The sequence below is a fragment of the Rana temporaria genome, chromosome 7, assembly GCF_905171775.1.
Source record: "Rana temporaria chromosome 7, aRanTem1.1, whole genome shotgun sequence".
In the NCBI taxonomy this organism is placed as follows: Eukaryota; Metazoa; Chordata; class Amphibia; order Anura; family Ranidae; genus Rana; species Rana temporaria.
Genome location: NC_053495.1, coordinates 61039766 through 61067159, shown reverse-complemented (window position 1 = coordinate 61067159; position 27394 = coordinate 61039766). Strand labels below are relative to the sequence as shown.

At 41.3% G+C, this 27394-nt stretch overlaps 1 protein-coding gene across 1 annotated transcript in view; it reads left to right on the top strand.

Annotated features, from left to right (window-relative positions):
* GTPBP1 (GTP binding protein 1) overlaps nt 1-27394 on the top strand; it is a 109800-nt gene that overhangs the window by 55675 nt on the left and 26731 nt on the right. The window contains 2 exon segments of the mRNA XM_040359466.1: nt 7748-7871; nt 24588-24702. Coding sequence (XP_040215400.1) covers nt 7748-7871; nt 24588-24702 — 239 coding nt within the window.

The window sequence follows — 27394 nt, the reverse complement described above, 5'->3', positions numbered from 1 at the left end:
AATCGTCCGATTCCCAGGTGTGTAAGTCGGCGACTTGGTAGTCCGTTCACACTTTCACAAAATTTTACAAGGTTGATGTGAGTGCGTCTTTGGATGTTTCTTTCAGCCGCAAGGTTTTGCAGGCGGCTGTTTTAAATGTTGCAACTCCTCCATTGAGGAGCTCTGGTTTTTTGTGGGTGAAGTTTTGTTTTAACACTTAACCCCCGGACCATATTGCTGCCCCGGACCATATTGCTGCCCAAAGACCAGAGCACTTTTTGCGATTCGGGGACTGCGTCGCTTTAACTGACAATTGCACGGTCGTGCGACGTGGCTCCCAACCAAATTGCATCCTTTTTTTCCCACAAATAGAGGTTTTCGTTTGGTATTTGATCACCTCTGCGGTTTTTATTTTTTGCGCTATAAACAAAAATTAGAGCGACAATTTTGAAAAAAATAAATATTTTTTACTTTTTGCTATAATAAATATCCCACAAAAAATATAAATTTTTTTTATTTTTTTTTCTCCTCGGTTTAGGCCGATACGTATTCTTCTACGTATTTTTCTACATATTTTTCGTAAAAAAAAATCGCAATAAGAGTTTGGTTTGCGCAAAGTTATAGCGTTTACAAAATAGTGGGTATTTTTATTGCATTTTTATAATTTTTTTATTTTTTTTTATTTTTATTTTTTACTAGTAATGGCGGCGATCAGCTTTATTTTTTATATATATATATATATATATATATATATATATATATATATATATATATATATATATATATATATATATATATATATATATATATATATATATATATAAAAAATAAAGCTGATCGCCTGAATAAAGCTGATATATATATATATATATATATATATATATATATATATATATATATATATATAATATTTATATATATTATGTACTGCGACATTATATATATATATATATTTTATGTACTGCGACATTATATATATATATATATATATATATAATTTTATGTACTGCGACATTATATATATATATATATATATATATATATATATAATTTTATGTACTGCGACATTATATATATATATATATATATATATATATATATATAATTTTATGTACTGCGACATTATGGCGGACACTTTTGACAAATTTTTGGGACCATTGGCATTTTTATAGCGATCAGTGCTATAAAAATGCCACTGGCAGTGAAGGGGTTAAGTATGTCCCTTGGTGTGTTCTTACTGTGGGGGGGGGGGGGGGGGGGGGGGGTTTCTCACTAGGGGAAACACTGATCTTCTGTTCCTACATTGTATGAACAGAGGATCAGCATCCCCCCCCCCCCCCCCCCAACAGGACCGGCAGCTCCCGGTCCCCGCTCTGTAACGAGCAATCGCGGATGGCCCCTGGCGATCGGGCACGGGACTCGGGGGGCGAGCTGTTCCCACATAATAATAATAATAATAATAATAATAATAATAATAATAATAATAATAATAATAATATTATAATAAATATAAATTATATTTATTTTATTTACACTGCTTTGGGACGTCCCCACTTTGTCAAGAGTGCTGTCTGTCCATGAACGAAAGAGAAAATAGGATTTTTGTACTCACCGTAAAATCCTTTTCTGAGTTCATGGACGGACACTGCACCCACCCCACCTTTTTTATGTTTGTACTGCTTTTTGACTAACTGAGCTGCATGGTGCAGGGAGAGAGGTTGTACCTAGAGGGTACAACAGGGTAACAGGTTTTCTGCTTAGTCCTTTCCTGGTTGAAGGCTGAATACCCACTTTGTCAAGAGTGCTGTGTCCACTAATGAACTCGGGGGGGCTTGGCCATGTGTTTGATGCAAGGGACCCAAACTATGTTCAGAACAGTGAAGATCCAGGAGGTGTATGTAGATTACTAAAATCTGCTGGAGTCAAGTCAAACTTCAGTCTTGATTGCATTGCTGACCCCTTTTTTCTGCACTTTCCACTTGGATCCAGTAGTTTATTTTTATTTACAGTGCCTTGAAAAGTATTCATACCCTTTTTGATATTTTCCTCATTTTGTCATATTACAACCAAAAATGTAAATGTATTTCATTGGTATATTAAGTGGTAGACCAACACAAAGTGAAACATAATTGTGAAGTGGAAGGAAAGTGAAGGCTTTCCTAACTTTTTACAAATGAATATCTGAAAAGTGTGCCATGCATTTGTATTCGGCCCCCTTTACTCTGATACCCCTAACTAAAATCTAGTGGAACCATTTGCCTTCTGAAGTCACCTGATTAGTAATTGGTTCACTTGTGTGTAATTTAATCTCGGTATAAATACAGCTGTTCTATGAAGCTCTCAGAGGTTTGTTGGAGAACCTTAGTGGAAAAACAGCAGCATGAAGGACGAGCAACACATCACAGGTCAAGAATAAAAAAAAAAAATCACACGCTTTGAACATCTCATGGCGCACTGTTAAATCAATCATTCGAAAATGGAAAGAGAATGGCACAACTGCAAAACTGACAGGCCAGGCAAGGAGAGCATTAATCAGGGAAGCAGTCAAGAGGTCCATGGTCATTCTGGAGGAGCTGTAGAGATCCACAGCTCAAGTAGGAGAATCTGTCCACAGAACGATTAGTCGTGCACTCCACATATATGGCCTTTATGGAAGAGTGGCAAGAAGAAAGCTATTGAAAGTCATAAGTCCCGTTTTTACAGCTTGTGGAAAGCCATGTGGGGGACAAAGCAAACATGTGGATGAAGGGGCTCTGGTCAGATGAGACCAAAATTTAACTTTTTGGCCCAAAAGAAAAACTGGCGGAAAACTAACACTGCTCATCACTCTGAACACACCATCCCAACTGTGAAATATGGTGGTATGTTGCGGGGATGCTTTTCTTCAGCAGGGACAGGGAAGCTGGTCAGCGTTGATAGATTGTCCTGTATTTGGCTCAATCTTAGAAAAAAACCTGTTATCTGCAAAAGACTGGGGCAGAGGTTCACCTTCCAGCAGGTAAATGACCCTAAACATACAGCCAGAGCTAAAATGGAATGGTTTAGATCAAAGCATATTCATGTGTTAGAACGGCCCAAAGTCAAGACTTAAAATCCAATTGAGAATCTGTGCCAAGATTTAAAGCGGGGGTTCACCCTATAAACAAAAAAAAAAATATTTTTTTCTTCTAGCATAAAATTAGGCATAGTAGCGTGAGCTACAGTATGCCTGTCTTGATTTTTTTCGCCCGGTACTCAGTGCAATCCTCTATAGAAGATTCCGACTCCCAGCGGGGAATGGGCGTTCCTATCCAGACGGAGGATGATTGACGGCTGGCATGTCACGCTTCTCCGGAAATAGCCGAAATAGGCTTGGCTCTTCACGGCGCCTGCGCATAAAGAGCCGAGACCTACTCCTTCTGTCTTCGGGGACCGTGACGTGCCAGAGCCGGCCGTCAATCATCCTCCGTCTGGATAGGAACGCCCATTCCCCGCGGGGAGTCGGAATCTTCTATAGAGGATTGCACTGAGTACCGGGCGAAAAAAATCAAGACAGGCATACTGTAGCTCGCGCTACTATGCCTAATTTTATGCTAAAATGTTGCTATGGAGGGTAAACCACCGCTTTAAATTGCTGTTCAGATGCTCTCCATCCAATCTGACAGAGCTTGAGACATACCTAAAATGACTTTTAGCTGTAATTGCAGTTAAGGGAGGTTCTACATAGTATTGATTCAGGGGGGCTGAAAAACAAATGCATGCCACACTTTTCAGATATTTGTAAAAAAAAAAAATTAAAACCATTTATCATTTTCCTCCCACTTCACAATTTTATGTGTCACTTTTGTGTTGGTCTATCGCATAATATCCCTATAAAATACATTTACGTTTTTGGTTGTAACATGACGAAATGTGGAAACTTTCAAGGGGTATGAATACTTAGACACGTTTCACCTACAGTGCCTTGAATAACGGATATCTGCAAATCTCTGACTAGAGCAAATTGGTAGAACACTTGAAATGTAGTATTTCAGTTTTATGTTTTAAATGGTTATTTTGTATTTAAAGGATATCTGAACCCAAGAACACAAATGTAAATGTCTTTATTGTACATTACAGGATACAGGACGGTATAGAGGAACACTGCATAACCCCTTCCCACAAACATTAGGGGTATCTTTTTTTTTTTTTTTTTTTTTTTTTTTCTCTTTTGTGCTTAGACGGTTGTGTTCTTTTTGCTCTGAAACAAACCTTTCTGTGTGTGTGTGTGTGTGTGTGTGTGTGTGTGTGTGTGAAAGAAATGGGGTGGCCTGTAATGTGCCTTTGTGCACTAGACTGCTAGGCAATCACTCCTTGGTACCCGTAGTGAAGTATTGGTGGAAGCTGCAGATTTCTTTTTACAGGTCCAGGGATTTGTTCACACTTAAGTTGTCCCCTTGTACTTGAAGACTGCCGTTAGTGTATGCCCACTGGGAGGGAGGAGTCTGGTGTAATCCAGCCCCTGCATCATCCACGCGCGGTGTAGTTTTGGGCCTTTGAGAAAACCCTGTGGTGTGTGTGTGTGTGTGTGTGTGTGTGTCTCATTAGGTAGTATTTTTACAAATAGTTAATTTAGTGCCACCAGCCACAACAATTTGGTCACAAATGACAGCAGGTCGATTGCCATTTTGAACTCAAAACCATTTCCAGAGACTCGGGATATGCGCTCTACGGAGTCTGCACAGCGTCCTTTTCTATAGGACCCTAATATCTGCATGCGGGACATAACTTTCAGTCAGAATATGTCCCTTGTGCTTTTCTGTTGTTGAAATTCTCCTTTATTCATACCCCATCCCCGCCACCATGATCATCCAGTGAGCAGAAGTGTGTAAAATGGTGGGAATAGTCACAGGGTCTCCTTGTGAGCTATGGCATGGACAGGCAGATAATTGAAAGGTCCATCCCCTTCAGTCCATAGATCCAGTTTCATTTTATAGAAACTATGTAAGTGGCGGAGCTGGGGTTAAAGGGCAGACATTGTTGGGCACTCTTGATGAGAACCTGTCGCCACTTCGTTTATATATATATATATATATATATATATATATATATAATATATATATATAATATATATATATATATATATATATAATTTCTCTTGAGCTTACGTTAGTAGAGTCAGTCTAATTTGGCTAATGCATCTAATACTACCTCCTCCCTAGATTGGCAGTCCTGTGCTCCTACGGTAAGTGGAGACACCTTAAGGCAGGAAATGTTACTGGACAGGTCACAATCCCTTAAGCCCAATTTTACCTACTTAACTGTCTGGCTTGCATGGGGCAACAGGACAGTCTCTATACCAGCACATTTGCCCACACCCCTGGAGTCTCTGGCTTGGTGCCCCTATGATGGAAGGTCATAATGTATGCCAGCTTGTCAAGTAGAGGACTCCTCTCTCAGTGCAAAGAAAGTTAATCTTATGAACAACATCCTGGAACTTGGAGCAGTTTTTTTTGACTGCTGGGTCACTCGGTCTGGATCTCTCTGTTTAAAATAGAACCAACTGTGGCTTGGATGGAATGTCCCATTCCAAGCTTATCCCAAGTTCATATTCCAGGGTTGGCAAACTGGCAGTTGTCAACGTTTGAACTATGGGGGAATGATTTCGTCCCCTTAAGGCGTTTCAAGACCTCTGTCGATCAGGATGCCAGACGTGGACCCTCTTGCTTTCATTTGTTCACCATAATATGCTGTGGTTTCTAGGTGACAACAAAATTTGTCCTGTCTTCTTTGTCCCTCTCCTTGCCATCCTAAGAAAGGCATTCTCCACTATATGTGGGGGTATACTGCGCAGGTCACGACATGTTAATAAATAATGATGATAAAATGTGCAAAAAATGATTAAAAAATGCTGCTACAGCAAAAAATGTCAGATATAAACATTGGTAACAAATAAAATAATAAGCTGCGCTACATAAATCATCTACTATTCAAATAAATAAATAGTAAAAAACAAAAAAATTGCTCAAACACCATAAGTGTGCACAAAATCACCTGTGCAAACACAAAACCGTGACCTTAATTGTTCATAAATTAATGTGAATAGCAATAGTCCATAAGGAATCCAAATTCCCATAAGGTTCCGAAGAGATTTCTAAAATAACGGTGCCAAACAAGTCCAAAAGAAACCGTGGATAGATGAAAAGCCTCCACCTCTTATCTCTTATCTGCTTACCGACTCAAGTTGATCTCTGGAATGAGATCGCATGCGCTCTCACTATCCGCCCGTCCTTCCGGATAGCAGCGAGGTATACTGTGGTGACGTCGGCACGCCACTCCTCCCTACGCTTCGTCAAATCGCTGACTTCTTCCAGGGGCCCGGCAGGCTACAGCATTACTACACACACTTTTTTTTTTATTCTACCTCATGTGAGTGCAATCTGTTTTTATCCAATAAATATATGTGACGTTATTACACTATGTCAGCATCTTTCCTTTTTGGGTCATCCATATTGGGGAGATTTGCTTGAGCACATAAAGGTGGAGTACACATGAGAACATCGATTTAAGAGTCTCCAGGAAATTCCAAGCAGGGCTGCTAGCCACATGCGCATGCGATGTCATTCCAGAGATCAAATTGAGTAGGTAAGCAGATAAGAGGTGGAGGCTTTTCATCTATCCTGCTTTCTGGCACGGTTTCCTTTGGACTTGTTTGGCACCGTTATTTTAGAAATCTCTTTGGAACCTTATGGGAATTTGGATTCCTTATGGACTATTGCTATTCACATTAATTTATGAACTATTAAGGTCACGGTTTTGTGTTTGCACAGGTGATTTTGTGCACACTAACGGTGTTTGAGCAATTTGTTTATTATTTATTTATTGGAGTAGTAGATGATTTATGTAGGGCAGCTTATTTTATTCTCCAATATCTGGATGTGGTGTACACAGTTGAGCTTTCCTCATCTAAAGCTTTGTTTGAACAACCAAATCTTTGTCATTCCTGAGGGTCCTAGCCTGGGATAACATGCAATGCATCCCTTTCCCCCATCTCCATTTGTAAACTTCTTATTCAAACCTATGTGATCTCTATTAGATCTGTTGGTGCTTTTTTGGCTTTCCAGCATCGGGCATCTTTCTCAGATATGCAAGACTGTCACTTGGTCATGTGTTCAAATTTTACCAGTTTGTATGTTCGCCTCTTCTGATTCTAGCTTTGGTCATAAGGTTCTTCAAGTGATCCTGTGAGCCCTCTCAAACCCTTTTTTCTGTTATGTGGGCTTTTTAATATTTTTCTGCATTTCCCAACACTTAAGTTGTATTGCTTGGGATGGAGGTGTGTGTGTGTATATATATTATTAAAAAAAAAAAAAATACATTGCGTGACACAGGGTCCTGTCCCACTGTTATGATCTGCTCTTACCATTGATTGCTTTGAAACTGAGGCTCCATTGGAATGGGGGAGGGTTTATTCAGTGCTGTTCTAACAGCTCTGTTTTGTTAGTGTCGAGTATGCTGTTCCTGGATACTGTCCTGTAATGAACTTCCTCAAAAGGGTTTTTACAGGTACAACAAAAATCTTTAATATTTTGCAGGTTAACCATTACTTAGATGTGGTGACTGCACTTCTTTACTAAAAAGAAAACGAATGCAATCACCATGTCTAAGGACTGGTATAAGCTAAATTATATAATGCCTTGTCTTTTGGGTTTAGATACACGTACTTATTTTTTTTGTCATTACAGAAAACTTATTTGGTGAACTGAAGAATATTTGGGTAATCACTTTTTTTAACTCTTCCTTTCCACAGGTTGGCAGCAATGCTGGCATAGTAGGCATGACTAAGGAGCACCTCGGTCTGGCGTTGGCATTAAACGTTCCAGTCTTTGTGGTGGTAACAAAGATTGACATGTGTCCAGCAAATATATTACAAGGTGAAAAGATCATCAATTTTTGTGATGAGTTCAATAGTAAATGGGGATCAGAAACTGTAGATCATGTGTTTTCCTGATAAAGCATAATGTGTATTACAAAACATTTTGAGCCTGGTTTTCTACAAAATAGTAAATATTCATCCAAAATTTACTGGGTTGAAAAAAAGCCTAAATTAATACTTTAATACTATTTAATAGATACACTACAGAGTACATGCTTAATATTCATGTACCCTAGGTTATAGGCTAGTACCTTCGGGTGATTGGACATTGGCAACGTTTTTGATGACATTCCTCCTGGGTATATGCCCACATATATAAGTGAAGCCTGGACCCTATATAGAGACCAGCGACATGTACAGGTCACCCTGTTTCTCTGACACGCTGTAGTCCCACAGCAAGTATGGGGCATAATACCTCCATCAATTGCTTTACGCTATGTGTATTCTTAATAGTGGGTGGTTTATATGTTTAAACTATCAGGGAACCTGAAATGTGTTTTTTGAAACGTTTTCACTAATACAGCGTTAAATTTTTCAAACTTGATTCTAATTTTCAACCACTCGGCTTAATCTAAGGTAGATGAGCAGGTGTTGCATCACGCCACAGTTCACACAGTTTACTACCACTTTTGCCTAAAGCCTTTATAAGGTGTGTGTGTGTGTGTGTGTGTGTGTGTGTGTGTGTGTGTGTGTGTGTTTTCTCCTTTCTTCCTTCCACCCTCTTGCCAGAAAGCATTTGCTACAGGCTGTTCTGCACCCGGATTGCAGCACACTATATCTTGAACATGCTCAACTGGAGATGCCTGTAAAAGGTGCCACACATGTATGCCCTTTTTGGTGGACATCACTTTATTTAGCCACTTGACAAATTTATTAAAGATGTCACAGAGAAAGGTCCTTCCTCGACATCAAAATGTTCAAAATCCCTTCTTCAGGGGCCTCAAAACTCCCAGGCTACAACTGCTAAAGCCCTTCCTTTCAGTTAAAGACCTGCAACACAAAGTGTACACCAAGGCCCCTCTTCCCTTTTTCTCTCGGCCAGATGACCCAGGCCTGAGGCTTCAATCAGTGGTTTCAAAGCTAAATATAGCATTTAAAACCTGTTCTCATACCAAAACGCATCAGGGGCATTCATCCTATCCTGAACATAAAATCCGTAAACGAATACCCCCTGGTTCTAAAGTTTTAATATGGAATCTACAAGATCAGTTATTGCCTCTTTGTGACAAGGAGTACTGGCATTTGTAGACAGACATCCAAAAGGCCTATTTGTATTTTCCATTTACCAACTTCATTAGTGCTTTCTACGTTTCGTAGTAGGGGACAAATGTTTCTAATTTGTCACACTGCCATTTTGCGTTTCACACTATTGATTAGTGCTTAGTCATAGCTAACATATAAGAAAATGCACTAAAAATATATAGTATCGGACAAAAACCATGTGGTCAGCACCAACAAATGGTAAATTGTGCCCAATCAATGAGAATCAATCTCGGATGCTCATTGATTAAAACTTAAGGGTGTGAGCATGCTTTAGACCATTAACCCTTCACAAGTATAGAAAATTATGGAAAAATGTGAAACTATTGTGAAAACAAGGAAAAAATCCTTGTGTAATGTATATGTAAAATTGTAAGTGTTTTAACATTATGAATCCAAGTATGCATAACTGTATTAATGTGGAATAAAGTGTATATATGTAAAACTGGGAATAAAGCCCACTTAAACAGTTGGCATATAAATGTCAAAGTGATACCTATAAAATAATTTTTATTATCCACTATAAAAGCATGAACGTGTATCCATTGTAAAACATGACCGTGAATAAATACAATTGTGATCTTTGTATGTGTAAGACATGTGAATACATAAAAGTGCAAAATGTGCCAATTTGTAAATCTTAAATTTAAATTTTAGATGAATTAATTAGTGATGTGTTATGTAAAGGATTAATTAAAGATTGGCTATAGTCTCACTGTAAAAACTTACTAAATATGATGTATAACATAATTGGGCACAATTTACCATTGGTCGGTGCTGACCACATGGTTTTTGTCTGATACTATATATTTTTAGTGCATTTTATTATGTTGGCTATAAATAAGCACTAATCAATAGTGTAAAACGTGTCGGCTGCCTCCCCTATTTTTGCTGTGATGTGTGGTGTTTAAAGCTTTTTTTTTCCAATGAAAGTCAACCAAAAGGATTTTTTCATAGTGCGGCTGGCTGTCCAGACATTCTTTCTAATTTATCTGAAAAAGTCTACAGGACTACTTGGATTCTTCAGGCTTTTGGTTCCCTAATTAATTTCTTAAATTCCGCTCTCCAGCCTTTCATTTTCCTAGAGCATTTAAGTCGCGTTCTTGACAGTCCAAGCAAGTGTTTTTTCCAGAAAACAAACTGGTCTCTCAGATCTCCTGCTTGGAACTTAAGATTAAAGAAGTGTCGCTCTTGGATTCTCTTAGCATTCTGGGCCTCTTGCCTTTAAAGCCATTTTATTAACTTGATTCCATTAAAGGCCTCTTCAACTCATCTTTTTGTGATGCCTTTTCTCCTATGCAGCCAAGCACAGAGCTCCCTAGGTGGATTACTTCAGTTGTCGCAGCTTGGACCAAGGGGAATTAACCCTTCATCCTGATATGTCATAAATGGAGGGACTGTGAAAGGGAGTATTCTGGTCTCCACGTTCAAGTTACCTGTAAACCGAGGATCCTTTAGCATCAGAATTGAATGTTCTGACGGTTCCCTGGACCCAGTTCAGGCTAATCTGTGCCATTCCTCTAGTGTCAATTCTGCCTCGACTACTCAAAATGGAACGAGAGAAGAAACCAGTTGGGAGAAATGGAGGGGTCTCTGAGTCTGTCCTCACATTTTATAAAAGCAAATCAAGCCACTTCCAGAATGGTCTTTTTTTACCTTACCTGGAAATCTTTCTTTGGTGTGAACACAGGCATTCCAATCCCAGAGATTACTCTGTGCCTTGCATTAACCTTCTTGCAGTTGGGGCTTGGCCCTATGTACTCTTAAGGGACATGTTTTGGCCTTGTTCATTCTTTCTCAAACATTTTGGCTTCACTTTTCCTTTTATATAGACCTTTTATTCAGAGTATGTGTTGTATCAAACCACTCTTACAGCTTCCTGTGCATCCCTGGGACCTTCATTTTGGTGCTTTCTGCCCGGCAGAAACTAGCCTTTGAACTCCTCAGCAAACTGTTGTTTGTTTTTTTTTTTTTTTATGCATTCCCCATTATTTTACAAGGACATTAGTTTTGTGCCCAGAACTGTAATTTCCCCCTAAAGTGATGTTGGCATTTCACCTCAACAGAGACCTAGTTTTTCCTTGTGCCCTACTCCAAAGCACCCAAAGGAGACTGCTCTGGATGTGGTCCTAACCATTAGTGTGTACTTCAAAGCTGCAGCTTCTATCAGGAAGATGAACTTGATTTTTATTTTTTGTCTTAACCTCAGGACATCCCAAGGGGACATTGTTTCAAGATCCACCATCCCCTAGGTGGATAAGGCAGCTAATCTCTAGAACTTGCACCCTAAAGGACAAGGCACCTCCTGGACTATTATATGCTCACTTGTGCAGATTGGTAAGAGTTTCCTGGGCATTCAGACATCAAGCCTCTGTTTCCCAGCTTTGTAAGGCCACCACCTGGTCTTTTGCACATACCTTTACAAAGTTCTACCAAGTTGACGTTCAGTCTTCTGCGGATGTAGCTTTTGGCCACAAGCTTCTTGGCAGCAGAACTCTTGAGTTGGGTCTGTTGCTAAAGTTTGGGTTTGCCTTGTTTTTGGCCCACACATTTATATTGCTTGGGGACATCCTAGGGTGTGGATGAATGATCAAGCCTGTCCTGAACTGTACTCTTAAAGCGGGGGTTCACCCTATATAAAATTGCATAAAATTAGGCATAGTAGCGCGAGCTACAGTATGCCTGTATTTATTTTTTTTAGCCCGGTACTCACTGTGCAATCGTATATTGAAGATTCCGACTCCCCGCGGGGAATGGGCGTTCCTATCCAGAGGGAAGGTGATTGACGGCCGGCTCTGGCACGTCACGCTTCTCCGGAAATAGCCGAAATAGGACTTGGCTCTTCACGGCGCCTGCGCATAGTCTGTGCGCAGGCGCCGTATAGCGCCGAGACCTACTCCGGCTGTCTTCGGGGAGCGTGACGTGCCAGAGCCGGCCGTCAATCACCTGCCCTCTGGATAGGAACGCCCATTCCCCGCGGGGAGTCGGAATCTTCAATATACGATTGCACAGTGAGTACCGGGCTAAAAAAATAAATACAGGCATACTGTAGCTTGCGCTACTATGCCTAATTTTATGCTAAAATCTTGTTATGGAGGGTGAACCACCGCTTTAAGATACAGAATTTACAAGCAATTCAGAATTTCTTTAGCCCCCCGCCCTCTGCGAATGATTCTGGTCGTGGAATGGCAGGCTGCCTCTGAATGAATGGTTCATACCATTAAATGTATAAGGGGATATAAATGTACGAAGCGGAAATTTCCTCACGGATTGAAGGCTGTTTAACTTGCAAAGTGGGTGATGGTAAATTAAAGCGGGAGTTCACCCTAAAAAAAAATTCTAACATTGCATGGAGCCGACCTTTGAGACTGACAGTATGCTGTTGTGTTTTTTTTTTTTTGCGTACATACCATTTTAGGGCGATTTTCACCCCCGGCTTCCACGCAGGAGTGGGCGTTCCTAATCACAGGCTGTGATTGACGTGCTTTCGACTGGCGCATACTGCGCGTCACGAGTTGCTGAACGTTGGTGCGGCTCTATACGGCGCCTGCGCACCAACGTTCGGCTTCTTTCGGCAACTCGTGACGCGCAGTATGCGCCGGTCGGAAGCACGTCAATCACAGCCTGTGATTAGGAACGCCCACTCCCGCGGGAAAGCCCGGGGTGAAAATAGCCCTAAAATGGTATGTACGCAAGAAAAACAGCATACTGTCGGTCTCATAGGTCGGCTCCATGCAATGTTAATTATTTTTTTTTTTTTTGTTTAGGGTCAACCCCCGCTTTAAGGTATTGTATGTAAATAAGATGTTATGATGATTAATAGTGAAAAGGTATTGACTGTGTTCACATTGAATATACAGGTATGTGCAAGGGCAATTCATTTCAATTGTGCTTAGAAAAATCATTCTCTTTAGTTAATCAGCCCAATTGCTGTCGAGAATGGGGTTAAATTGCACCACCAGCAAACTTTTTAACTGGCTGCATCCTTACTGCAGGTCAAATATGTAGTAATGGTGGCTAGGGGATTACAACCCCCAATGTCTTGACTGTTTTAAAAAATATATCTGGAGCGGCAGCTCCTATATTTGTTTTCAAAGGTTGACTTTTAAGAATAAGCATTTTATGGGGAAAACAATACAAATTGAGTTGTTTCGTGGTAACCATAGTTTTTCTTTTAAGGGGAAAATTAAAGCCTAAACATATTTGTCACTATAAATGATTTTATTTCAAATCTTTATTAAAAAGGTATTATGGAATGAGTTTTTGAGTAGGTGGTTGCTGTTCTTGTGCCAGATGTGTCTAGAATTCAAAACCAGAGATTCAAGCATTTTTGGGATTTTTTTTTTTATTAAATTTTTTTACAAAAAATGTATGGAAGGTATATACTTGGCTTAGATGTCAATTTATAAAAACATTTTGTTTGCACTTTTAAGTCATGCAAGATAAGATGTTCACTGGTGTGTTCATTCCTTGTTACTATGACTTGGAGAATTGCCCTATCCTTCATTCTGTCTGTCCACTTCAGGGCACTTTTTACCCCCCATTTGCCCCGGCCAATTTTCAGCTTTCAGTGCTGTCGCACTTTAATTGCACGGTCATGCATCAATGTTCCCAAATGGCGTTTTTATAATTTTGTTCACAGAAGTAGAGCTTGAGCTTTATTTAGCCCAAAATGTTTTCTGTTGCATTTCTTTGGTGAAAATTACCCAAATCAGCGTATATTATGAGTCTTCAAACTATTGTGTGTGTGTGTGTGTGTGTGTGTGTGTGTGTGTGTGTGTGTGTGTGTGTGTGTGTATATCTGAAAATTGATTAATCCTGATGTACTTCCTTGAAGCCCTAAAATGCCAGTATGGTAGAAATACTCCTCAAATTACCCTTTTTTGCAAAGTACACAGGCCAAGGTATTTTGCAGGTTTTGAAGTTGTATTTTTTTTTTTGTCATAATTTTGAGGAAAATTAAACAATGTCACCAGTGCAGTACAGCTAGCAACACAATTGTAAACAATGAATGGCATGAAAGGAAGCCATTCATTGTGTAAAACTGTCATGTGACCTGCTGTAATTGGTCACAAGGGCACATGGTTCCGGCAGCCAGCTGGTATACTGATCAGTCATCATTGACCCAGCCTGTGACAGATCTCGCCGCTGCGCGGTCCCGCAAACTACACTTTCTGATAGGATGTACATATAACGTCCAGTCAGAATGGGAAAGCACCCGCCCAGCCGTCAATTGACTATAGGATGGATGGGGAAGTGTTTACTCTTTATATCACTGCTCTACCAGCAAAGGCAAACCATGTCTGCAGTGTGGAAATATTTTAACGTTCGGTTATATACGCTTTTGCTCAATAAGTTCCGCGTATCACGGGTAAAAGTTTGAAATCTGTTTACATGAAATAACGGCCTTTTGCAATTCTGTTGGTTCTATTTATTACTGTTTTTCACAGAAACTTTGCAATTATAAGGAAAATACATTTATTTAAAACCGATTTAGAGGACTTTTGACGTTCTATTCATTACTACTGCATTGCACAAAAATTAATAACTGTGAAAATATGTCTACATAAACTTTTTGCCATTCCATGCTTTGCCTGTGTGTTTTTTTTTATTTATTGTGCAGCATATTTAAGTGTGTGTAAAATACACACAAACCTTGAACGTCTCACCATTTTTCTAGGTAAATATTTCTAAGACCCCTTTCACCCTGGGGCGTTTTTCAGGCGCTTTGGCGTTAAAAAGCATGTAAAGCACCTGAAAGAAGCCTCATCTGCAATCCCAATGGTAAAGCCTGAGTGCTTTCAGAGCCCTTTCACACTGCCAGCGCCCAAAAAACGCTGGTAAAGCGCTGCTTAGACCCCTTTTACCAATGGGGCGTTTTTCAGGTGCTTTGGCGTTTAAAAAAAAGCTCCCTCAATGGGAAGGGGGCTTTAGAAGCGTTGAATACACCGCTCCTAAATCGCTGCAAAGAAGCTGCTTGCAGGACTTTGACGCCCTGCCAGTGCAGCGCCTCAGCGTGAAAGCACTCAGGCTTTCACATTGGGATTGCTTCTTTCAGGCGCTTTACAGGCACTTTTTTTTTTTTACGCTAAAGCGACTTGAAAAATGCTCCAGTGTGAAAGGGGTCTTACGGTGCTGTTGACATGAAATGTTCACCACGTTGGAAACTAATGCAAGATCCATACATGTAAAAAGCAAATGAGTCCAGAAATTAAGTGTGTAATAAAATGGAATGACACAGGGAAAAGGTATTTAATACATGATGAAAGGGAGGTGCAAAAAGGCATGAAAAGCCAAAACAGTAATTAGAAAGCAATCCTGCCCCTTGTAAGTGCAAATTTATATCAACTCGTTCAGTCTCAACTGATGACCTAAAAAAGGTCTTTCATTACCAAGGTGTCACACAAGAAACATACCAGGATAGGTCAAAGCAAAGGACTATCAAGACCTTCGCAACCTTATTGTTGCACAACATACTGATGGTTCTGGTTACAGAAGGATTTCTTAATTTCTGAATGTTCCGGTGAGCACTAATGGGACCATAATCCGTAAGTGGAAAGAACATATTTTCACCATAAACCGGACACAACCAGGTGCTCTTTGCAAGAGTTCTGACGGAGTGAAAATAATTATTAGATAAGTTGTCCAAAAGCTAAGGACCACTTGTGGAGAGCTTCAGAAAGACCTGTAATTAGCAGGTATAATTGTTTCAAAGAAAACCGTAAGTAATGCCCTCAACCGCCATGTCCTGTTTGCACCACCACTACGCAAGCCTCTGTTGCTGAAGAAAAAGCATGTTGAAGCTCCGTTTAAAGTTTGCTGCACAACATTTAGACCAGCCTGTGAAATACTGGGAGAATATTGTCTGGTCAGGTAAGGTCAAAATTGAACTCATTGGACGCCATAATACACACCATATTTGGAGGTCAAATGGCACTGCACATCACCAGCATACGGTACTGGCAAACTTCATATCGTTTATGAAAGGATACATGGGAAAAATGTGGCAAGACTTTTTAGATCTGCTGCGATCTACCAAAATGACGAAGATGGAAATGACGGACCTTTCAACAAGACAATGATCCCAAACACAAAGCCAACAAAACTCAATTAGATAAAATAAACCTACAAGAATGGCCCAGCCAATCACCTGACTTGAACCCAATAGAAAATCATTTGAAAAGAAATGAAGCTCAGAGTTCATAGAGGCCCACAGACCTTCAAGATTTGATGACTGTGTGGAAGAATGGGCCAAAATCACACCTGAGCAATTAATGCGACTGGTCTCTACATACAGGAGGCATCATTTTTTGTACAAAGAATTTTGTACAAAGTATTAAATACATTTCGGTTAGCGTGTTCAATATTTTTTTTTATTACACATTACGTAATTTCTGAACTGATTTGTTATGGTTTCTTTATGGATTGCATGGGTGGTTACCGACGTGGTGAAAATGTCATGTCAATAGCATCTTTAGAAATATATTTACCTAGAAAAATGGTGACATGTTCAATACTTGTTTTACCCACTGTATGTTTCAATTTATTTTTGTGTTGCTTCCAAGATGTTTTAGGTTACTGGATTGGATTATTAATCATATTCATTTAATTTCGTAATTAAAGGTGGATGTAATAAAAAACTTTATATGGGGGGTTGGAATAGTAAATGTATATCCCTGTGCTACTATATGCTACCCCAAACTTGTCACGGAAATAATAAAAATATATATTATAGTAGATACCACCTAACAGTGCTATCACTACACTAAATGCAGAATCCAAATGCAGAATAAATGGTGAAGTGCTTCCAAGGAAACGTGTGTGTGTGTGTGTGTGTGTGTGTGTGTGTGTGTGTGTGTGTGTGTGTGTGTGTGTTTACATGTGAATCCTTTGAGAAAGCCAATTGGGTGCTACGCATCAGTTGGGCAGTGACTTTACGGTGGGCAGGGCTTGGATGACATCATGGACAACAGTGTTTTGCCTGTGTGGTTTATTCCTTGCCTGATTTTATGGATTGCCATATATACTCGAGTATAAGCCGGGGTGCCTAATTTTACTCCAAAAAACTGGGAAAATGTAATGACTCGAGTATAAGCCTAGGGTGAGAATGCAGCAGCCACTGTAAGCGCAAAAGAGGGTCAACAATGTCCATTTGCACGCCTCACTGTGCCCATTGCAGTCTCGCTCTGTCCATTGCCGCCTCCCTTTTGTTTGAGACGGTGTACCTGACCTTTTTACAGGCTGTGGGCATCCATTCATTGTTTAAAAGTTGCGGTCTCTTCCGGGTCCTGTTCCGTGATGGGCATTTCCCAGCAGCCTATCACGGACGTCTTCTCATTCTCTTGTCCGAGGATAAAAAGACGTTCGTGATTGGCTGAACACAGTGTCTGCTGGGAAACCGAGTCCGATGATGAGAGGACATCCGTGATAGGCGGAACACTAAACACCGTGTCTGCTGGGAAATGCCTATCGCGAAAGGGACCAGGGGCAAGTTGCGACTTTTAAACAACGGACGCTCACAGCCCTTCAGGTACACTGACTCGAGTATAAGCTGAGGGGGTATTTTGTTAGCTCTTAAAGGGCTGAAAAACTTGGCTTATACGTGTGTGTGTGTGTGTGTGTGTGTGTGTGTGTGTACGTACAAGGTACATGTAAGTGCAATACTTTGTTTTTAATAATATGAATTAAGCGGGCTGCACTATTGGAGGTCTGTCCTTCCTTGGGTTTATCATCTATTGAGAACATGCTTGATCTGATGGTCAGTTTCATGTAGTCATTACTTACAAAGCACATATGACTTCACATATCAGTAGAGTCCACTGTATCAGGTGAGCGAATACCCACAGGGGGTGGTAAATGGCACTGTGGTGGTGTTTCACACTTTTGAAGATCTTGTGGTTTGGAGGCATTTAGTCTAATATATTTTTTTTAATACATTGTTTATGGGATTTACATACAAACTATTATGTATGTAGAGAGATAACATTTCTGCAAATCCTGTTAAAATGTCAGGTTTCTGTGATGTAAAAAACAAGACAAAGATCAATCATTTCAGAACTTTCGGCCTTTTTTTTTTTTTTTTTAATGTGACCTATAAACTCAGTTGAACAACCTGAAATCTTTTTAGTTGGAGAGAAGTAAAAATAAAATATGGTTGCTTTAGTGTGCACACCCTTAAACTGTTTTGTTGAAGCACCTTTTAAATTTGGTACAGCACTGTCTTTTTGGGTATGAGTATCAGCATGGCAAATCTTGACTTGGCAATATCTACCCACTCTTCTTTGCAAAAACACGCCAAATCTGTCAGATTGCGAGGGCATCTCCTGTGCACAGCCCTCTTCACCACACAGATTTTTGATGGGATTCAGGTCTGGGCTCTGGCTGGCCGTTCCAAAACTTTGATCATCTTCTGGTGAAGCCATTCCTTTGTTAATTTGGATGTATGCTTTGGGTCGTAGTCATGCTGAACGAAGTTGTTCCTCCTCATGTTCAGCTTTCTAGCAGAAGCCTAAAGGTTTTGTGCTAATATTGACTGGAGTTTTGGAACTGTTAATTCCCTCTACCTTGACTAAATGCCCCTGTTCCAGCTGGATAAAAATGACCTCAAAGCATGATGCTGCCACCACCATGATTCACTGTGGGTATGGTGTTCTTTTGGTGATAAGCAACAATCATATCTTTTGGAATTATGGGCAAAAAGAATACAGAGATTGTCACATGTACCACACATCCAGTACTTGCGAGATGTTCCTGCAGCTCTTGGCAGCCTCCCTGACCAGTTTCCTTCTCACCCTTTTTGGTATATCTAAAGCCTTGGGAATTTTGTACCCTTCTGTACAAATTTAGATATACTAAGACAACGTGGCATCGCTATCGTGGGCTACTTGGATGATCTTCCTCTGAGGGCCACTTCAAGCTCAGAATTAGAGGTGAGCGTGTCTATAACCTGTCAAACCCTCTGACTCTTTGGGTGCTGAACACTCAGAAGTCGGTAATGGTACGGACTCAATGCCTAGTGTATCTGGGGTTGATTCTGGACGACTCGGAGGCAAAAGGTTTTTCTCCCTGTGGAGAAGTTGCAGACTTCCCTCCGCTTTTGCATGCGAGTCCTGGGCCTCATGGTGGCCTCCTTCGAGGCAGTACCATATGCGCTATTTCACACGAGTGTTAAAGAAGAAAATTCTGTCGAGATGGGACAAGTGCCCATTATCCCTGGATTGTCGGATCCGGGTGAGCTACCTGGTCAGGACCTCCCTAGTTGGTGGCTGACTTCACCGACCCTTCTGGCCGGGAAATCCATTCCTTCCCTTTCACTGAATGGTGATCACGACGGATGCCAGCCTTACAGGTGGAGGGGGGGTGATCTGGGAGGGTTCAGTCGACCCCAAGGTCGCTGGACTCCGGAGGAATCCCATTTGCTGATCAATGTCCTGGAACTTTGGGCGATCAGGCTGTGCCTCTCCACTTGGTCTCAGAGGCTACAGGGGCATCCAGTCGGGATCCGGTCGGACAACCATCAGGGAGAAACAAGACGCTCGGAGGTCGCTCACATCCTAAGGTGGGCAGAAAGGAGCATACTGGTCCTGTCGGCCGTGGACATTCCGGGCGTGAAAAACTGGCAGGCTGACTACCTGAGTCGCCAGATGCTGGACCAAGGAGAATGGTCTCTGCACCCGAATGTGTTTCAGCTCCTTTGCCAATGATGGGGCATGCCAGACGTATATTTCCTGGCATCTCGACTGAATCTGGAGGTATTTAGGTACCTATCCACGCACGGCATTTCGTCACTTCCTGTACCGCTGGTTCCGATCGTCGCTGAGGTGGAACGCACGCTCGGGATACGAGTGCAACACACAGCGCCCAGGATTTACCATCCGATCCAACGCGATTTGAGCCTCAGTGCCGGGTTTGAGGCACCTCAAATAGTAAGCGGCCAATTGGCTCCCTCTGTATACATTTTTATATTTTTTAAAATAAACAAGTTACACTATGTTTGGCACCATTCTGTTTTACATGCATACCTTGGGATATCTCTGATTGAAAGAACTATCCCTGCCAGGACGCATCTGATTATACAGGTTAACCTGTCAAAGCTTTAAATGTCTCCTTTTTTGGTATCAAAATAAGGGGCATTTTCATTTGGTAAGGAGCCATCTTTATACATTCACTTCGGGTGTTTGTCAGTTAAATGGTGAAGGTGGAACACTACTGATTTGATTGGAAGCACGCATCTGTCTTTAATCATTGAGGACTGCTTATGCATTTATTGGACTTATTCACATTATTTGAGGTCACATATTATGTTTGACACAGAAATATTGCTATTTCACAGGCAGTAATCAGCACTGCATTTATGGACATTTGTACTAGATCATCTAGTACCACCAGGTGTTTCAGTATAATATATTTATTTCTTGGCTTATGATATAAGTATGTACCACTAATTTATTATTGTCAGCGCACTCACTCCCCACATTTTCCACTGTTATAATCAATTGATTATTTTGGGTAGCAGCTTTAGTTTGTTTAGTTTATTTTAATTTTTTGGCGCGAGATACCACATATACTATTGAGGTTTGTGGCCTGGTCAAGAGACCCATGGGCAGACACGACAGATGCGTTGGTGGCACCGTGGAGTCAGTACCGGCTAATCTATGCCTTCCCTCCTCTAAGGCTCCTTCTGCATCTGCTTTGCAGAGTGGAGACAGAGGGGATTCCAATGATCCTAATTTCTCCAGATTGGCCTCGGCGTCCTTGGTACACCGACCTGCTGCGTCTAGTACCGGATGTCCCTTGGCGTCTACCGCTGAGGGAGGACCTGCTGTCACAAGGTCCCATACTCGATCCTGCTTTACAGTCACTGGCTTAACGGCATGGCTATTAAAAGCTAGGTGCTAAGAGACCGGGCCTGTCGGATTCTACGATTCTTACCTTGAAGAAGGCTAGGGAGTTGGCCTCCAGGAAGATTTACCATCGCACTTGGAAGGCCTACATAGCTTTTTGAGGAAATAAGGTGGAATCCACAGACTTGCTGGATTTCCTGCTGTTCTTACGGCGCAGGGTGGACCAAAAGCTTGCGTTAAAGGATCACTAAAGGAAAAAAATTTTTTTGCTAAAATTACTGTTTACAGGGTATAGAGACATAAAAGTTAACTGATTCCTTTTAAAAATGATTAAAAATAGATTAAATTCAATCATATATAATGTGCCTACAGTTTCACTTTCGTTTTTAAACTGGTTTCATGTTTCTGTGAAGTAAAGAGACCCACAGAACAAAAACAAACCCAGGGCAGTGTTTTGTTTTTAAAATGAATCTGGTTCTGAGGAGTTTTAGACACACAGCTTGGACCACAGTGAAAAGCTGCCATGAGATTTTTCATAAGGAGCCAGACAAGCGGGAAGTGTGGAGATCACAGCAGAATTACAGCAACTTCAAAGCAAAAAACGAACAATGAGGACATGAAACCAGTACTGCAGTAAGGTAAAGGAAGCTATTTAGCTAAAAAAAAAAAATCCGTTAGTGATCCTTTAAGTACGATAAGGGGCAGATATCTGCCCTGGCTGTCCTTTTTCAGCGACCCCTGGCGGCTCACTCTCTAGTGAGCGTTTGTACAGGGGGTTCGGCATGTGGCCCCTCCAGTCCGTCCCCCAATACCTCCGTGGGACTTGAATCTGGTCCTCTCGATGCTTTAGAAGCCACCGTTTGAGAACATTGGGGAAACCCCCTTGTTGACACTATCTCAGAAAGTGGGCTTTTTGGTGACTGTTGTGTCAGACGGATTTCTGAGCTGGTAGCCTCGTCATGCATATCTGATCTTCCACAAGGATAAGATGCTGCTGCGTCCGCAGCCTTTCTGCCCAAGGTCGTTTCAGCCTTCTATCTCAATGAAGACATTGTACTTCCATCCTTTTGTCCTCATCCGTCGAATCTAAGGAGACGACGTTGCATTCCTTGGACATGGCCCAAGCTCTTAGAGTATACTTATCTACTACGGCTCCATTCCGGAGGTCAGTCTCACTGTTTCGGTGTCTAGTCCCAAGAAGGGCCTAGCGGTCTCGTCGGCCACCATCTCGAGGTGGATCCGACGGATCATGATTCAGGCTTGCGCCATGGAGGATCTGGCACCCCCCTTTCCTGTCACGGTGCATTTGATCAGGGTAATAGGTGCCTCTTGGTTTTTCCGACATCAGGCGTCGGTTTCCCAAGTGTAAGGCGACCTGGGAGAGAGAGAGATGTATATCAGTTGCATAACAGAATTTCTCACTTAGCTGTCCGTGCTCACACAGCACTGAGGTCGATGGCTTCTCCTTATGCTTTACAGAACACGTGACTTTTTCAGAGGTCACGTGTCCTGTAACATAACTTTAAAATTTAAAACTTTAAAAAAAAAATTATATATATATATATATATATATATATATATATATATATATATATATATATATATATATATATATATATATATATATATATATATATAATATTTTTTGGAAGCACTTTTAGTGTAGGTTCACTGGATAATTGTTTATGTAGTAGTTATTGGATCACTATGCAATAATTTAAGGTTGATGGCGCTTTATTAAACCTCATTTCAATTTTACCTTTTTGTGATATCCGTACACAATAATGGCAGAAATCATCATCATTTTGATCATCTTAATCATTTTTGGTTCATGTTTATTCACTTAAAGCGGGGGTTCACCCTATCGACGGGAAAAAAACAACATTTTTTTTTTTCTTTTACCTTAAAATCCGGCATTGTAGCGCGAGCTACAGTATGCCTGTCCCGTTTTTTTTAGCCCCATACTCACCTTGTAGTCGTCCATCGAAGATACCGGGGAATGGGCGTGCCTATGGAGACGGAGGATGATTGACGGCCGGCTCTGGCGCGTCACGCTTCTCCGGAAATAGCCGAAATAGGCTTGGTCTTCACGACGCGTGCGCATAGCCTGTGCGCAGGCGCCGTGAAGAGCCGAGACCTACTCCGGCTGTCTTCGGAGAGAGTGACGTGCCAGGGCCGGCCGTCAATCATCCTCCCTCTCCATAGGCACGCCCATTCCCCGCGGGAGCCGAAATCTACGATGGACGACTACAAGGTGAGTACGGGGTTAAAAAAATCGGGACAGGCATACTGTAGCTCGCGCTACAATGCCTGTCTCGATGGTAAAATGTGTCGGGGGGGGGGGGGGGGGGGGTGAACTACCGCTTTAAGCGCTTTAGTAATTTTAACACATTATGGGGAGTTTATTGACTGTAGAAAAACATCTGAAGCCAAAAACAGCTGCTGTAAAAATGCCCAAAAACGTCCAGTGTGCATGAGGCATAAAAGATTTCAATTCATTCTTCAATTGATTATAGGTCACATTAAAAGGTGGAAAAGGTTCTGAAATTATTTTATCTTTGGCTCATATATTTAGTTTTTTTACATCACAGAAACCTTAACAGGGTTGTGTGTGTGTTTATATATATATATATATATATATATATATATATATATATATACACACACGTGTGTATGTGTGTGTATATATATATATATATATATATATATACACACATATGTATGTATTATATATTCTATATTGTGTGTAATATATACAAATATATTTTAGTGTGTGTGTATAAATTGCACTTGTCACTTTAGCGTGTTTGCTTCACTATTATATTTTGGATTATGTGTTTTAATAAAATGTGTCCATTTTGATTTTAAGCCAAGTGCATCCTGAAGTTTCGGTCCACCACTCTAAATTTAATAAAACATCGAGAGCGTAAAGGGGTCGTAAAGTCAGGTTTATTGTAATGCAGACCCTCTAATACCTGAGCCCTATCTCTGTCCAGCGGTGTCCTTGAGTGTCTTGACCATCTGAGACTCTCCCTTTTGATTGGCCTGGGCACAGCAGCGGCGCCTGCTGCTGTCAGTCAATCAGGGGAGGGGGTTCAGGCTGGGCCGCCGCTCCATGTTTGAATGGACACGGCTGTGACTCGGCACGGGTGTCCCCATAGCAAGCTACTTGCTGTGGGGGCACTCAACAGGAGCACAGAAGAGGATTTAGGCTGCTCTAATAAAAACCATTGCACAGAGGTGGTAAGCTTAACATGTTTGTAAAGTTTATTTTTATTGAAAGGGGGGGGGGGGGGATTGCTTTAAGATGCCTAGAATTTCTGAACTGTTAAGGGTCCTTGCCTATGGAGGGTGGGTGTTAGCTGGGAGACATAGGTGCAGTGTGCATGTCGTCAAGTATATGACCGGCTGGAAAGGGCTGAATGCTGTACCAAGTGGTACTCTTGTTTAGGGCCCTTTGCCTACAGGGACAAATTCACTGCAATGTAGGTCTTCTGTGATGGCTGCACCCCAGAAAACTAGGGTAGGTCTAGAAAGATAAATTCATCACATCATAGTTTCCTGCTAAAAATTTAAATACATTATGAAAATTTCATCCTTTCATTTTACAGAAACTTTAAAACTTCTGCAGAGGCTGCTTAAATCTCCTGGATGCAGGAAGATTCCAGTCTTGGTACAAAATAAAGACGATGTCATTGTAACAGCCTCCAACTTCAGCTCAGAAAGGTACTGGTTTTAATGCGCTTAATAGTTTTTTTTCTAAATATCCACTGAGCGACACCGCTTTAGATTAAGCAACCTAAGGTTCTACTGATGCCTATAGGAGAAATATGCAGTAGGTACATACAAATTGGCTGTGGTGGAGTTCATTATGTCATTAGCCTGCCTTTCCGTCTCAGCTGATTAGGGGAAGCTTTGTACTTATTCACGTGAGTATTTTAACAGTCTAAGGATCCATGCACACTGGATCTGGGGTCTGGCAGAAAAAGTGGCCTAAAAAAAAATTGGCCTCTTGGCTCCGGTGCTCCTTACAAAGTTTAAGACGGTGCGGCCTAAGATCACGTGAACGCCGTTCACGTAGGCTGAAAACTCCTGATTGCAACAAACGATCGGGAGCTTTCGGTTAGTTGACAGTAACTGTGCAGGAAATGCACAGCGCGTTCGTTCTCGTCATAAGCGGCAGCAGTTCATGCAAATATGCAGCCTCTCTGCGCTAAAGAGCAGGCGCCAAGAGGCTGCATATTTTCGTACTGCTGGTGCCAAGGGGTTAAATGGTGGAATGCCTGTGCAAGCAGCATATTTATTTTTTGTATGCTCAGTGTGCATGGACCCTAAAGCTGACCACATTCGTAGAATTTATTTTCATAAGTGTTTTTTTTTTTTTTTGCGTTCATTTCTGATAGTTTAATGGGGGGTCAATGGAAATACATTTCTTGGATGAAATTCTTCCAATGGGGTTTTCGTTCGGGTGAAAATCATACTTTAATGTAATGCTCAGGTGCATACCGAAAAAGAGTATAGCAAGTTTTAAAGCCAAACTAAACCCTCCTATCTATTATAGCCATAGAAGCTGCTATCTTGGCTTATATTTGATATGCAGTTGCTATGATGTGGCACATGTGATTTAGCTGACATTGGCCTTGACAAGGTAATGTGAGAGTTGACAAAGGCACACTAGTAACTGTACCAGGTATCTTTGGAGACGGGTAAATTGGTGGGTTTAATTACACTCTAATGGTCTTGCCATATATAATCTTGTGTCAAAAACATAGTTGCATAGTTAGATTGAAAAAAGACACAAGACCATCAAGTTCAACCCCCCCCCCCCCCCAAAAATACAATCCCATCTATACAAACCTACACTGAGAGGAAGGCAAAATTCCCAGCAAAGCATGCTCCAAGAGGCAATCGGCTTTTCCCTGGATCAACTTTACCTATAAAATGTTAGTACCCAGTTATAGTGGCCCAGATTCAGGTACCACTTGCGCATTATTTGCGGAGGCACAGGGCAACGATTTTGCCCTACGCCCCCGCAAATAATTTGCGCTGCCCTCGATTCACGGAGCAGTAGCTCCGTAAATTGCGAGGGCGCGCCGGCAAAATTGCCGGGCGTAAGCGCGCGCAGTGTAAATGATCCAGCCGGGGGCGGGAATCATTTAAATTAGGCGCGCTCCCGCGCCGAGCGTACAGCGCACGCTCCTTCGGGAAACTTTCCCAACGTGCATTGCGGCAAATGACGTCGCAAGGACGTCATTTGCTTCAAAGTGAACGTGAATGGCGTCCAGCGGCATTCACGATTCACTTACGCAAACAACGTAAAATTCGAACGTCGCGACGCGGGAACGCCGGGTATCCTTTAGCGTAAGGCTGCCCATGCTAAAAGCAGGGGCAGCCAATGCTAAAGATGCCGTACGCAACCGACGTAACTTGCGTACGCAGGGGGCGCGCAACATTGTGAATCGGCGTAAGTATGCAATTTGCATACTATACGCTGACCACAATGGGAGCGCTCCCTAGCGGTCAACGCAAGAATGCAGCCTAAAATCTGCGTGGCATAAGAGCCTTATGCCACGCAGATTTTAGGCTGCAGTCGGCGTAACGAGTTCTCTGAATCAGGAGAACTCGTTACGCCGGCGCAAGTCAGCAATTGCACTGCGTAACTATGGTTACGCAGGCGCAATTGCTACCTGAATCTGGGCCAGTGTGTACATTTAGGAACAAATCCTGGCCTTTTTTAAAGCAATCGACTGAGCTTGCAAGAACCACCTCTGGAGGGAGTCTATTCCAAATTTTCACAGCTCTTACTGTGTATAATATACCTTTCCGTATTTGGAGATTTAAATCCTTTTATTTTATTTTTTCTCCTAGACGTAAAAAGTGCCCCCTAGTCCTCTGTGGTGACCACTTCTGTATTTGTACATGTTGATCATATTCCCCCTAATCTCCTTTTCTCAATTGGGAATAGATTCCGCTCCTCTAATCTTTCCTCATAGCTGAGCTCCTCTATGCCTCTTATTAGTTTGGTTGCCCTTCTCTGCGCTTTCTCCAGTTCCCCAATTTTATTTTATCTATATTTTTTTCCTTTTTTTTTTTTCATTTGTTTTGAGAGAATTGGTGCCCAAAACTGAACTGCATATTCCAGATGAGGTGTTACTAGTGATTTATACTCCTATTAGGAGAGGAAAACAGGGCTGCAGCTGGGAAATTTTTAAGAAAAACATATTTTTTTTAATTTATTTTTTTTGTTATAATATCGGATTTTTTTTTTTTTTTAACTTTGTTCATCAGTTTAGGCCAATAAGTATTCTTCTACATATTTTTGGTAAAAATTGGCAATAAGCTTATATTGATTGGTTTGCGCAAAAGCATACAAGTATAGCATCTACAAAATAGGCGCTAGATTTGTGTCACTTTGTGC